Source organism: Astatotilapia calliptera, chromosome 22 (assembly GCF_900246225.1).
Source record: "Astatotilapia calliptera chromosome 22, fAstCal1.2, whole genome shotgun sequence".
NCBI lineage: Eukaryota > Metazoa > Chordata > Actinopteri > Cichliformes > Cichlidae > Astatotilapia > Astatotilapia calliptera.
In genome coordinates, this window is record NC_039322.1 from 17,412,312 (window position 1) to 17,427,107 (window position 14,796).

Sequence of the window (14,796 nt, forward strand, 5' to 3'; positions counted from 1 at the left end):
CTGACTAACAAGCTGCGATTCGGCCTCTCTAACACTGCCACTTCTGTTCCACCGTCTTGAGTGCTCCGTTTTCTCACACATGTCGTAAGCTGTGTGAGCTCCTCCCCCTCCCCCTCGTTTGACGTTTTGACGATTTGATGAATTTCAGCGAGACTCCGGCAGGGTGTACGGCACGGCAGAATCCGGTATAAGCTCAGCCTCCTTCAAGGTACTGCATCTCACCAGTGATCTCCATCTGCCTATCTCACACCACTCCTTTTCGTACTCCTTCCTTCTTATCTCCCATATTTTTCAGTGTTTCTTTTTAGCCTTTTTGCACTTACACTCAAGTTTCTCCCATGTCAGGGAGAAGGTAAAATTGGTTGTTGCTCAAATGTGTTTGAAAAAATTGAAGATGCTGAGTGTACTCTCTGACACTGAGTACATGCTTTGTGACGATGCTAACAGATGTCTCTCTCTCCCTCATGCTGCTCCCACCTCTGGAACTCTCTGTAGAGAGTAAGTCTGGCCAATCAGTGTTTGTGTTTGGATGAAATCTGCTTCATTAATCTGATTGGGCATTGAGAACTACATAACACTTACTAACCTACCTCACTTAATGTTATCCGTAGCTCCACTGTGCTGCTGAAATCAACTAGTGGCATGTAGAGATGGTCCCCACATGTTGTGATTGGCTTGTTTTCATTTTGTGTGATTTAAGTGTGTTACTTGGTGACTGGGAGTGAAGGTGGACTGCTGCAGTAATGAGTGAAATGCCACTAACTCCAATGGGAACCACAGGGAACTAATGTGGACTAATGCTGCTCTCACATCATTCCCCTTCAGTATAATGCAGTAAAACAATGCAGGAGTGCCTGTATGCATGTGCATGTGCGCATGAAGTGTTTTAAGAATAAGTGATCAGTTGTTCAGTTTGTCACCTAGACTTTGTGTGCGTGTGTGTGTGCGTGCGTGTGTGTGTGTTTAGGTGTTCAGTATGTTCCTGGAGACACTGGTAGATTTCATCCAGGTCCATAAGGACGATCTGCAGGACTGGTTGTTTGTCCTGCTCACACAGCTTCTGAAGAAGATGGGAGCGGACCTGCTGGGATCCGTGCAGGCTAAAGTGCAGAGAGCCCTGGATGTCACAAGGTGAGTTGCACATTCGTATACAGACAAGCAAGTACAAATCAAGATTTTAAAAAGTGGCTTTTTATCTTACTTTACCAACACATTGTGGTCTATATACAGTCCATTGTGATCATTACGTAGACCGGACAAGTAAAATGTTTGAGTGATAACCTATAAATTTAGTTCAGTTTGAACCCCAACAATCAAATACTGTAGTTTTTGGGTCATAAGCCGCTACTTTTTTCCCACACTGCGGCGTATACTGACATGCGGCTAATGCATATTTTTTTTCATGCAGCCAAAAACATTTTGCCTGGTAACAGTAGACCAATAAAATTGATAAGTAGTATATATACGGTATATATTTTTACCGGTTGTTAAGAGACGTTGTAATGTTGTTTGTGCACTGTTCCGTAAAAAAACCATAAGCGACGTAATTTGTGTGTTACTGATACGTACATATACTTAAAGGTAGCAGTGTTACAGGCGCTGTTCGAGGAAAAAAAGCATTTGCAGTATGTATTTTTGTATGTTACCATAACGTTTATGTTACCATGTTTATGTTACCTTACGGATTAAATTAAACGTTAAAAATCCTCACGTGTAATATTTCTGTGTAAATATCTAATATTACGAGTGAAACGCATACGGCTTAAAATCCGGTGCAGTCTGTACAAGTACAAAATTGATTTTCTTTCTAAAATTAGAGCATGCGTCTTTTAATCAGGTGCGCTCTGTAGTCCGGGAATTACGGTAATCCTGTGAGCGCAAGCACATGGTGACAGTGGGAAGGGAGCAGCAGGACCAGGTTCATCTGCTGCGACTGGTAGGGGGTGAAGAGAGGGAGATGGGACAAAAACTCCACCGTGGAAGAGAGCCAGAGATATTAATAACTAATGATCAAATGCAAAGTGGTGTATAACTGCAGATAGAGTGAAAAAAATGTGAGTGAGAAAGAAACGCTAAGTGCATCATGGGAACACTGAAGCAGGCTAGGCCTATTGCAGTATAAGTAAGGAAGGATTCAGGGGCACCAGATCCAGCACTAACTATACACTTTATTAAGTGTAGCTTAGCTTTAGATGAGATCAGGACTGCTCAGGTGGTATGACCTTAAAGAAATAACAAACTGATCATCTGTTTATAAAAATTTACTTCCTGAGGTTTCTTAAGAAAAATAAATGTAATTTCAATAGTATGTCTGCCTTTCCTAAAGTATTATAGTAGTTTAAAGAAGCCAGTAAGACTAAAACTGAGAGGAAAAAAAAACTAGAAAAAAAAAAAAAGATTTGCAGTCTGAAATTTCTGACGCCCTCTTTTGTAATTTTCACATTTTTCCACACATTTCAAATTATTCTGGCACGTCAGGTTGGAGCCTCTGACGGGTTGTTTCCGGGCCCCAGGCCTTATGTTTGACACCCCTGCTGTAAAGTGTTCTTGGCGTGAGTCCTACAGTGAGTGCTTTCCTCCAAAAACCAGCAGCAACCTTCAGAGTCAGCACTTTTTTATCTCTATTATTTCAAATGTTTAGTAAAAGTGCAGAAGAAGAAGCAGTCACACAAATCACCACTTTGCATCTGGCACAGTGGTTACTCGGTTATTTACTTGCTGACAGTCCTTGAACTTTATTTTTACGATGCATGTTATGGCACAAAACGTGAAATCTAAATCTGTGGTTTTTTTGTCTTGCAGAGAATGTTTTCCCAACGACCTCCAGTTTACCATTCTCATGAGGTTCACTGTGGACCAAACACAGACGCCCAACCTCAAGGTAAATGACAAGTTGATATAATACATGTCTGTTTAGTGTGTATGTGAGAGAGCTGAGTGTGCAAATGTCTGTGCAAGGGTAGCATGCACACAAAGCTGGAAATTCAACTGACTGCTGTGCTAATATTATTACATGCCTGCCCATTGCTGGCTCTACGTCCCAAAACCCTGAATCCTGGGCTGTGATTGGATAGCGATTGATCGAGCCACTCCACTGGCTACTTTCAAGCTTTCTTCCTCAAACTCCTTTTTCATCTTTACCCAGCATACCTCTCTTTCGTTTCCCCTGATTATCTACTACTTTATTCCTTGCTCCCAACCCTTCTTACCCTTTTATCTCCCGTGCTGCTCCTGCCTACTCCCACACCCTTTTTCTGCCTGATGTTTAACCTGTTTCCCTCTATTCCCTCTCCTTTCCCACTAGGCTTGGGCAATAAAGGATCTTACGAACAGTAGAATTTCACTACCTGCTGCAAATATTGCATTTCTGAAGACTTAACTACATCTTCATAGTAATTTTGTTAAATATTTTGCTATATCCAACCCCTCTGACATGTAAGAATTGGCTTAGATAGTATCACAGTATGAGTCTGACTCATTTTGTAAAACCATACAGTGTAATTTCAGTATCGCCCAGGTCTACTCCCCCATCTCTTTTTACTCCTCTACTCTCTCCATCCTCCTGCCTGCTTTCCTCTCTTGTTCCCCACCCCTCCCCCGTCCTCGTCTCCCTGTCTCTCTCCGTTGATTGACGCGGTGCTTCTCCTCTCTCTCTCTGAAGCCTGTGCGGAGCTCGTGTTGCGGGCGAGGCAGGGGAGGGTCCGGGGTAAAATTGTTCCCCCCCAGAGCGCGGCGCCACGCCTGCTCTCTAGACGAGCAGGCCGCAGCCTGGAGCCAGTCCTCCCAGGTCAGTGCGCTCCGGGGGGAGCAATTATGTGGCGCGCACGATGCTGCTAAGTGATTTGGAGGAAGTTCTGGTCCTGAGGTGCATTTGTAGAGAGACGAAAGACAATCAGGGCAGGAGTCAGTTGTGGCGTTTCAGAGGCTGAGTTGAATTTTTCCATTTATTGGTTCTTTAATATTGTTATTTGTCATTGTTTTTAAGTTGATTGATTTTATTTTTGTACTATATAACGCATGACTGCATTTTAAACTTTTCTCTCATTCATTGGATCATTTGATTTTTCAGACCTGCAAGAGATGCACAATCTGCTGTGGTTGTACATGCTGACTCACTTTTGTGCGCGTGTGTGTGTGTGTGTGTGTGTGTGTGTGTGTGTGTGTGTGTGTGTGTGTGTGTGTGTGTGTGTGTGTGTGGGGGGGTTTTGGTTGTTTCTGTATTTGTGTTTTTACAGGTGAATATTGGGTATGCATATTCACCATTATAGGTCAGCTTCCTAACAATTTGTATAAATGTGTGTGTTTGCGTTGCAGGTGAAGGTGGCTATTCTGAAGTACATCGAGACACTGACATTACAAATGGAAGCTCCGGACTTTGTGAACTCTAGCGAGACTCGGCTGGCTGTTTCCCGCATCATCACCTGGACGACTGAACCCAAGAGCTCAGACGTCAGAAAGGTATCGTCTCACAAACACGCACACAACATAATACGTCCTCTTGCAACAGGCCCCTTTTGTTTTTGAGGGATGTAATTAAACTTTATAATATTGATTTGAAGCAAGTCAGGCTGACTGTTGAATCTGGATGTTCAACACGTTCTCACTCCCAAAGCGTAACATTTTACGCTAGGTGACAAATCGTCAACATATTACGTTTCCGGCTACCCACCACGTTCCTAAATGACGACCTCGGAAAAAAGAGGAAATATGAGAACCGTCTGGACTCCATCTACACATGTTCGCTCTTTTTCTTCAAATCGCTTAGAAACACGCTATTTAACATCATTATAGTCCTGGTTAAGATCAGGATAAAGTTATGGTTAGGGCTAGGGATAAGGTTAGGTTTAGGACTGGAACGTCTATTACCGCGGGAGCGTCATTGCACTGGATTCCAGCCATAACCCGCGGCGTACTATAAGAACGCCGAAGGTCTCCTTTCGCGTTTCTCAGGAACGCCGCGGGACGTGACAAAACGTTGACATGTTACGCCTCGGGAGTGAGAACGGGCTGGGATGTTACAACAAAAGCAGACGAAGTGTATGATACCACAGGTTTGAAAAACAGTTATTGCACTGCTTTACCAGCAGAACTAGGAATTTCCATGGGAAGAAAATCGTGTGATCTGTGGAGTATCCTTTCCATAGCTGCAGAGATGGTTTCAACTTTAGGCCAAGCAGTCTTCTTGCTGCACTGGCTGTTCTCTTCCAATAGCTGAAAGTTTTTGTTTCATTTTACCTGTTATTTTCTCTTTAATTTCATGTTGCGTTCCGGTAGTTTGCTGTCATTCACACTCTGTTTAAAACTTGTGACACTGTCTAAATTTTTGCCACAGCATATTCTTTTGCCTGGCTTCAGATCAGTCTTCTGCAAATGCCTGTCTGCATGCAGACAAGAAGCACACAGCAATCACGTCACCTTTGCTGGACTATAAATTTTGCTTGATAGTGACAACCATAGTTTTTGGTTTGTTTTGTTTTTTGTGTTTAAGCTTTATCTCATAACTATAAACTTGCATCTCAGTTCAAAATCATAAATTGAAAAGGATCCTTGTCTCAAATGCCACCTCACAGCATCCCATAGTTAACCACAGTACTACTTGCAAGAGCTGCCACCCTGTTTGGTCCACAAAGTCTAAGTGTGTATTTTGTGTGTAACAGGCAGCCCAGTCGGTGCTAATTGCCCTGTTCCAGCTCAACACTCCAGAGTTCACCATGCTGCTGGCAGCTCTGCCCAAAACCTTCCAGGATGGAGCCACCAAGCTACTTCAAAACCACCTGAAGAACACAGGCAATGCTGCACAGGTAAAACATACTCTGACTCTAAACTGTGAATGCTTCAGAATCACAGTTTACACCTGAACTCTGTCATTATACTGCAGCAATAATGGCGTACCTCTTTGTTGTTTTGTTACCTTCTCAGGCACCAATGGGCAGCCCTATGACACGTCACACCCCCCGATCTCCAGCCAGCTGGTCCAGTCCAGTCACTTCGCCCACTAACACATCCCAGAACACCCTCTCACCAAGGTAAACACTTGTCTGACAACTAGTCTTACACTGTCAAATCACTGTTATACAGTAAACAGTATTTTAGGGTGTTTTGTGGCCAAAAACACGCCTGTGGGGGGGAAAAAAGTAAGCTTGCAAATTACACCACATCTTTTACTGTGTCTGTGCAGTGCTTTTGACTATGACACAGAAAACATGAACTCAGAGGACATCTACAGCTCACTGAAAGGTGTCACAGAGGCGATCCAAAACTTCAGCGTTCGCAGCCAAGAAGACATGAATGAACCCGTCCAGCGGCGAGAAGGAGAGGAGGTGAGTGGAGGAGGCCAACACATTAGGGACATAAGTTCAATTCCTGGTGTGAATACAACCAGACCTGAGTGGTTTGTGTAACAGTTGGCACAATTCATGGGGGCGTTTGAACATTTTCGAATATTTTTATTTGATTCTACCTTCATGAGGTTTCCCCCACAGCAAGAGACAAGCAGCGGTGCAGCAGCCAGAGATCATGAATGTCAATAAACTTGTGGGAAGTGGGCAGGTGTGGAGTTAAACTTCTCTCAACTTGGAGGCGAGCAATTGAAACGAGTACAAATGGAAGTGAATATTACCGTTGACTGGCCACTGAGGCTGATAAATACACTATATGGACAAAAGCAGTGAGTCACCTACAGGAGCTGCTCACCCATGGAAACATGTCGTGAAGCTCCTGGTGCGCAGTTTTATGCTGATGTTAGTGCCGTCACCCTGCTGATCACGGACTTTCTAAAGAAGCTAACAAAGGCAAAGTGACGAAAGCAAAAAATATCCAGAGGTCAGAACCAGACACAAGCTAGCAGCCTCAGTTTGAGCAAAGGATCAAACTATTTACTAACCAAATTATGGAGACGGGTGAAATGGGGAAAAGGGTTGATTTGCTGTTATCTGGTGGATTTGTAAACATACAAGTTTCACAAACTGGCTTGTTGAAAGGGTGACATCCAGTTATAGCACCACACTTGAATTCATATGTTTTTCCATATAGTGTATATTATAGGGTTGCCTTTGACTCGTGAGCAGTCACCACGATGCAGTGCATGGTGGGCAAATTGCTTTATAGTGACCAGGCTTCTGAATGGTCTCTTTATTTTGATACCAGATGAAAAATACCACCATGGTGCGGTCCTAACGCAAGCAGCTATACACCACGATCTCGCCAGTAGTATAAAAGTGTGAGAGTTGAGATTTTATTCCTGATAAAATAAGCAAATACCAGAATAAAAAGAGGATAAGACAGAGTATTCAGACTTTGTAATAGGTTTTGACACTCTCATTTAGCTCTGCACTCAGAAAGTATTATATCGTCTTTTGACCTTACAACATGTTTTCCAAGACTTGCAGAGGCCTGAAACACCCACACAGGTGTACTGTAGGGGACGCTGACATCTGATCTGCCCCACCACCCGTCCGTTAGCACAGGGAGTGAGAAGCATACATTGTTTATGGGACCGATAACTGTGAAAAATAATCTTCTACAGCTGCTGATAAAATCCTGTTTGTTTTATTTAAGCCTAGCTGCTGAAAAGCATCCCCAGTTATTATTTTGTGATGCTTGTGTAGGTAGCCTGCTCGTTCAAAACAAATTTATGACTTCAGACATGCCAGGTCTTATTTTGCAGCCCCTTGCAGTGACCCCGGTTCCTTTTAAGGACATGGCGTACTCTACTACAGAGGTGTGACCTCCTGACATTTTCCCCATGAGATGCAACTGAAACCCAAGTGGCCCACATGTCATCAACGTGCCAATCACAGCACACCTGACTCATCAAACCCCAGCTTAGAGCATTTAGCGGCTCGAGTGTAAATATACACATACAAATAAGAGCACCTTAAACCCTGCTCAGCTCCTCACCTGGTGCTTCATGTGTCTGCCTTTTTAAGTGATAGAGTTGTTTTTGTTTGTGTGTTTGTTTTCTTACGCTCTCATTTAGACAACAAGATCCTCTCTAAAAAGGAAACTTCATCCAAAATGTCCTGATATATGAATGAATTTTAAGAAATCGAACGGAGACATGTTTGTTTTAATTCTTTTTGCGTATTTACCATCTAAACACATAAAACAACTCTGCAGTTCAGACTGTTTTTAAACCAGAACTTTTGAACTCTTTAGAGTTTGACTGCTTGGTTCATTCGCTTTGTTTTTAATCCACCTTTGTTTTCAGGGGGGCAGCGGGACAGATGGCAGACTGTCAGATATGGGCGACGGCGGGCGTATGGCTCTGGACAATAAAACGTCTCTCCTCAACACCCCCCTGCTCTCCTCCAGCCCCCGAGTATCCCGCGAATACTTGTCCGACTCTCCCTTCAAACACAGCCGCAAAGACACCAGCCTGGACGACTCGGAGCTTCAAACTGATGGTACACAAAAGCATTCTGGCGGAAAAGGACAAATAACGACCTCGAGATATCGCTAACGTGGGTTATTTTCTGTCGCCTGTCTCCTCACAGATAGCAGCCTGGATCAGTCGGAGCTGGTGGCCGAGCTCCTCAAGGAGTTATCCAATCACAACGAGCGCATAGAAGAGAGGAAAGCAGCACTGTGTGAGCTGCAGAAACTGATACGCGAAAACACCCTGCAGGTGTGGGACGAACACTTCAAGACCATCCTGCTGCTCCTGCTCGAGACGATGGGCGACAGAGAGGTACACACACACTCATTTCAAATCTACAACAACCAAATGAAAGGGGAGGGAAGAGGAAAAAAAAGCTAAAGTCGCTCACTTTTATCTTAAATCCTCTCTCAGCATGTGATCCGAACGCTGGCTCTGCGGGTGCTGAGGGAGATTCTCAGCAAGCAGCCCTGGAGGTTTAAGAACTACGCAGAGCTCACCATCATGAAGGCCCTGGAGTCTCATAAAGACCCTCACAAGGAGGTGCGTTTATCCACACCCACGCTAATCTGCTCACTGAGAAGCTGATTTTATCACAAAGCATTATCAGACCATGAAGCGGTGGTGCAGAACACTCCTTTATTTTATTTATGGATCATCAAAGCTGGAAAAAAGCTTTGTGATTATCACTTGGTCATGTTGTATATTCATATTTCTCTGCTTTTCTGTAGGTGGTTCGAGCAGCTGAGGAGACAGCAGCCATGTTGGCGTTGTCCATCAGTCCAGACCAGTGTATCAAGGTGTTGTGTCCCATTATCCAGTCAGCTGATTACCCAATCAACCTGGCCGCCATCAAGATGCAGACCAAAGTAGTGGAGAGGATTCCCCGCGAAGGCCTGATTAGCCTGCTGCCCGAGATTGTACCAGGACTGATACAGGTAACATGCAGCTCAGATATGTAACTGTTCATTTGGAGGATGAAAGTATCAGCCGTGCAGTATCGTAGTTGTCTGTCATCTGCTTTATCACACACAGCCTTCACGTTCATGCATAAATATGATTGTTATGAAGAACTGCAGATCTGTAAGTTGTGTTCTTCTGTCTGAACAGGGTTACGACAACTCTGAGAGCAGCGTGAGGAAAGCCTGTGTGTTCTGCCTGGTGGCCATCTATTCAGTGATAGGAGAGGACCTCAAACCGCACCTCAGCCAACTGTCCAGCAGCAAGGTAAGTTGAATTCATCGTAAACCAGCTCGCTAAAGATGTGTCGTTTCTCATCCTGGTCACCAGGATCTTTCTGTGTATACATTTCAAGCTCTCGTGTCAACAGGTTTCCACCAAGAGTCATCTTTTTATTTTAATTTTTTGTTCAGCTGATTTTTTTACTTTTATTTTTATTGCACAAAAGACAAGAGTGCGATAGTAAAGTGCAAACTGCATCGAGTACAGAAACAAATACAATATACTGCTTAATAACTTCGGCTGCAAAGACAGCAGCTAGCACAAAGCTAGCCAAGAACTTGGAGTGATTTTAAAGCTGAGTGAAGGCCGACCCGAGCCCAGCAGGCCCTGTAACTCGGGCAATGATGAGTAGTCAAGCTTGCAGCCTCTGTTTTTAAAGTGGCGATCACTTTGAAGTCTCTTGGCGCTAGTTTTCGTCTTTTGTTCTTATATGTAAAAACAAAGAGGAAGATTCTATGTGCGTCCTCATTTGTGTCAGTGTGTGGCACTGTGGCCTCAGGTTTGTATAATTCAGTTAATTGGTCATTGTGTGACCGCACGTATCAGGTTATTGTGCTGAGTAACTCAAAAGTAAGATAAGTAGTATAAAAAGTTACTTTCTCTGATGATTAATTACATAACGTAGTACATCAATTTTATGAAAAGTAATGAATAATGTATAACACGTTACTTTTTTTTTTTTGAGTAACGACTCCAGCGCTGGTAAATACAGATGTAGGTTCAGGGTCTGAAAAGTGAATTCAAAGCCTTTAACCTGAATTCTTTCTGAAAGCCAGCAGAGGGCGACTCCTCTGGTTGCAAAATATACTTTAGAATTGTATACAAGTGTATAAGTAAAAATGACACCTCTTATCAGTTCATTTGTGACCTCTGTAAATTGTTTCCTGATGTGGTTATGATCATAATCTCCGAGAGTCTTACTGGAAATAACATGAAGTGAACAGTTTACTGTTTAAAGTAAAGTAGGTGATTTAAAACGGACTACCAGCATGCAGCGTCCTCAACAAAAACGCTCAAGTGAAGCACTCACATCAGGACACGGAGCCATTACAATCGCTACATCCATCCTTTATAAACAGTTGATGGCAACAACCATAAAAGATGAGTGATGAGTCTGTCAGCTACAGACTGATCTATTTGTGATGAATCCCAGGGCGACCTTTCAAAAACGGTCATGTGATAAACATTACTTGCCCAAATAATGCAGGAACCATAAACGCCACGTGTCAGCACGCGGTCGGCCTGCTCAGCTGGAGTAACTGCAATCTCGCCTTTTAGATTTTTAGCATCTCTTGGCTTGCACACATTATTTAATTCATGTTCTTCTGTTTTTCTATCTGCAGCTGAAGCTGTTGAATCTGTACATCAAGCGCGCCCAGTCCGGCACCACCGGCAACGAACCCTCAACCGAGGGCCTATAGGATACAGAGCGCCGTCCCACAGGGCAACTACAGAACTGCAGCTATGCCCACCCAACATAAACCATCTGTTCATGAGAACACAGCAACACAGACTGAGAACAAAGCATTCACAGGAGCAAACTACATACACCACACACACAGCTGTTAGGTACACACAGTCATCACACGTGCAGAGGAGAGTTGTAGTTCTGCTCGCCATTTCTTAGGATCCCTTCTGACTGAACTGAACCCTCAAACTCGGATTAAACTTAAACAGACATGCAGTCACACCCTCCACAGGTTTGTCACTACTCACTCAAGGATGAAGATATTAAATGCCCGTCCTGTCCGCTCCGCTCCATATCCACAGCACATTCCCTCTGAACAGCATCTCGAGGTCAACAGGAAGTGGTGCATCTGCATGGTTCTCATTTCCCTGGGCGGTAATATTCCTCCAACGGTGCTGTCTCCTCGTTTCCTTCTCGAACACTCATTAACTTGAGGGAGGGGGGCGCCAGGTAGACGGGAATGTAATTTTACATTATGTCATAGTTTGGATTTCTTTTACGCAGAGAGGTTTTACTGCAGTGGTTTTTAATACCCGGCGTTTTCTCTCTCACTCAGACGTCAACACGTGTTTCAAAAAGGTGCTGATGAGCCTGAACGGTACGACCGGCCGACCCCAGCACACGCAGCACTAACACGAGTCAAAGTGGGTCCTGCCTGCTCATAGCAAATACAGTACATACAGATTCCAAAGTTTAGGAGGCGTTATGTGCTTGGCTATGCATGAGACGAAATTTAAAAGATTAATAACTTTTTATTGGGGTCTGTTGTCAGACTGCTCTGACTGGGGTTTTAAATTAATGTGAACAGTGTCTGCCCCTTTCAGATAAATCCATGATGTCCTCCATTTCTCCAATCTCGCATCAGTTCTGGGCAACACGTGGAGAAAGATGGCTGCTTACTACATGAAGTATGACAGGACATGGCTTATTATCACATAGTGGATATGTATCTATATATGATATTAAAATGGAGTATCCAAATAACAGTGTCATTCAGGGGAGTTCCCCAGAGGGGGGGTGCACGCGCGCACCTGTGCCCATCCTTGTTTTATTTTTATTTTTTTCCCCTCTCTCTCACACACTTATTTTGTTTATCTCTGCTGAGAAATTTGTAGAAATTTATTATTTACAGCTCTGGGAAAAAAGAAACAAGTCATGTGTCACTTTTCTCCTGTTCGTGTCTTTCTTTCCTTCCTCTTCTTGTAACATTCTAGTTTTCACTGTTGTTTCCTCTGTGCATTTACAAAGCTGTGCTTACAATAAAATAAAGAACTTGTACAGATCACGATAAGCCCCGCCTCTCTTCATTTCTGCAGCATAAGAAAGTGCTGCGGTAAGGCAGTGAGCAGAAATACCGTGCATGGGTGGGTCTGTACCTCCTCACAGGAGTGTTGTTCATGCAATTCAACAGAATAGATCTATTAAATGCTAACAGAATGTTGCAGTTTATCTGATCCAGGATCAGTGATCAAACCTCTACAGTATCATAAATGTTTCGTAGTCCCTTAAAGAGTCCCTTCATCCCAAATTTACACAGTGTGACTGTGTCACAACCACTCAGTTTCAGCAAACACCTCAGTATGAAAGCATCAAAAATGCAAAATTACTTTACTGATTAATATTTAGCAGTTATTTTATTCTAAAACAATTTTATTCTGAGCTGCACAGGTGATCGGTTTTATGTTTGTTTTGCGAGAAATTGGTGAAAATGTGCGTCAGGATTTTATCCTTGCTTTGACAAACCAATCAACACCAGGAGTTTAATTTACTGTCTGATAAAGCAGTGGGTTTTCCAGCTGTCGCTCTCCCGCAAAGAGCAGCAGCAGGTGGGAGATCGTGGACTTGTTAAGAAACGTTAAGAAAGTGGGCTAATCCACACATGGAATAAAAGATAACATTTAGGTCTTATGCAACATAGCTATTTGTGAAACTGGTGCTATATTTCATGTATCCATCTGTCCTCTGGGCTGTAAATTTAGGAACAGCTAAAGAGAGTCCCAGATACTGTCTGACCTGTAAAACCCCCTGGCCTTGCTGCACTCATCTACAACCTGCCAAGACCCTGCAGTTCATACTGAGTCTGTCCTCAAAACAATTCCCAACTTGGGAAAACATATCAGTTACACTGTTGAAGATGGATGTGGTATACTTTAGCAGTTTTACATACTTAAAATTTGCATTTTAAATCAACTCTTGTGTTTTGCAGGTAACAACTAACCGTGCTTGTTCCCTGGCTTGGAAATCTTGACTTTTTGACAGTTTTCTGCTTAAATTGGCTTTAATTTCCTAGAACAAGAAGACCTTGTTATGAAAAGTGGGTGTTATTGGTCGGAAAGGAAGGTTTGTTTTTAGACTTTCCATGATTTCCCTGAACTGGGGTGCATGTAGCTCTTGGGTAAGATACTAACCCCAAGTTATCTAACTCCAATCCATCTGTCGGAGTATGAATGTGTGGGAATGTTGGATAGAAAGCACTTGAGCAGGTAGAGTAGACAAGTGCTAAATGAGAATCAGTGTATTTACTGTAACGGTTCTTTTTGCAGGGTGAAATGATTGTTCAGCATACACCTTTAAGGACTTTAGTTACAAAGAAATGCACAGGTTTGAGTTTATTTGGGTTATTCTGTAAACCATATAAGGTGATGTGTGCTCACATGTCACTAATATTTGGTGAATGTCCCTTAGTGAGTCGCACCTCAACTACACTCTCTTGGTAAGGCAAGGCAAGTTTATTTGTATAGCACAATTCAACAACAAGGTGATTCAAAGTGCTTTGTAGGCAAAGTGGTAGGCATCAACAAGCTTCTGGTGTCTGGTATAGCGTTCATTTAAATCAGTTGGTTTCTTGGTAAGGATCTGGCTTTTAGGGCTCTTTCACAAATTTTCAATAGGATTGAGGTCGTGGCTTTGGGAAGCCTGCTCCAGCAATGTAATGTCACCCTACTTTATCTATTACAAAGCCAGTTGTCGTGTGTGTTTGGGATCATCCTCCTGTTGGAACACCTAACTGTCTTCAAGTTTCAACCATCTAGATGTTGATTTGAGGTAAAGTTCTAGCTAATTTGTCTAGTGTACTACTGGCAACAAAACGGCCCCAGAGCACGATGCTACCACCACGATGCTTGACACTTGGTAGTGTTCTTAGGCGTAAAAGCCTCACCTTTATTCCTCCAAATGCACCTGGTGTCATTGTGACCAAATAGCTTCAGTCTTTACTCGCCTGATCATTGCTTCTTTAACCAACACAGCAGTTTTCAGTTGTGCATTTATGTAACTAGAGTTACATGATAAATTTGCTTTTGGTGACACTAAATGTGGAACACATGAGTGATGACTGCTAAAACGGCCTCTGTACACCTATATACATACTGAATTTAAAAACATATTATTTATTACATTATTCAAATGTACAAGAACTGATTGATTATTTTTTTTATTGTAGTAATTACTGTATTCATATATTTTTAAACTGAAGGGGGGATTTTTTTTATTAGTTTTTTTTTTTACAAGCTGTCCATTGCAAATCCTTCATTTAAAATGAACAAGTGTTATCCAACACTTATGCAACATGAATTTTAGTTCTGTCCATGCTAGACAAGTCAAGTTACTCCCTTGTGTTCTTTGATGTTTGCATATTTGGTGTTGACTGTCGTGTGTTTATGTCCATATTCTGAATTTCCTGAGTCAGACAGAAGGACTTTAAGTCATG

General features: G+C 42.8%; 1 protein-coding gene across 5 annotated transcripts in view; it reads left to right on the forward strand.

The window, feature by feature from the left end:
* The window catches only part of clasp2 (cytoplasmic linker associated protein 2), a 69,671-nt gene extending 57,299 nt beyond the window's left edge, over positions 1–12,372 (forward strand). For 4 of the 5 annotated variants that reach the window (XM_026156561.1, XM_026156565.1, XM_026156562.1 and 1 more), the window contains 14 exons: positions 149–208; positions 496–498; positions 968–1,131; positions 2,803–2,881; positions 4,315–4,458; positions 5,658–5,801; positions 5,920–6,026; positions 6,179–6,320; positions 8,210–8,405; positions 8,496–8,689; positions 8,792–8,920; positions 9,109–9,315; positions 9,488–9,604; positions 10,963–12,372. In XM_026156561.1, the coding sequence (XP_026012346.1) occupies positions 149–208; positions 496–498; positions 968–1,131; positions 2,803–2,881; positions 4,315–4,458; positions 5,658–5,801; positions 5,920–6,026; positions 6,179–6,320; positions 8,210–8,405; positions 8,496–8,689; positions 8,792–8,920; positions 9,109–9,315; positions 9,488–9,604; positions 10,963–11,040 (1,764 nt within the window). In that variant the 3' untranslated portion in view covers positions 11,041–12,372. The remainder of the gene's footprint in view (positions 1–148; positions 209–495; positions 499–967; positions 1,132–2,802; positions 2,882–4,314; positions 4,459–5,657; positions 5,802–5,919; positions 6,027–6,178; positions 6,321–8,209; positions 8,406–8,495; positions 8,690–8,791; positions 8,921–9,108; positions 9,316–9,487; positions 9,605–10,962) is intronic. The other variant, XM_026156564.1, reaches the window with a different exon arrangement.
* Positions 12,373–14,796: the final 2,424 nt, after the last annotated feature.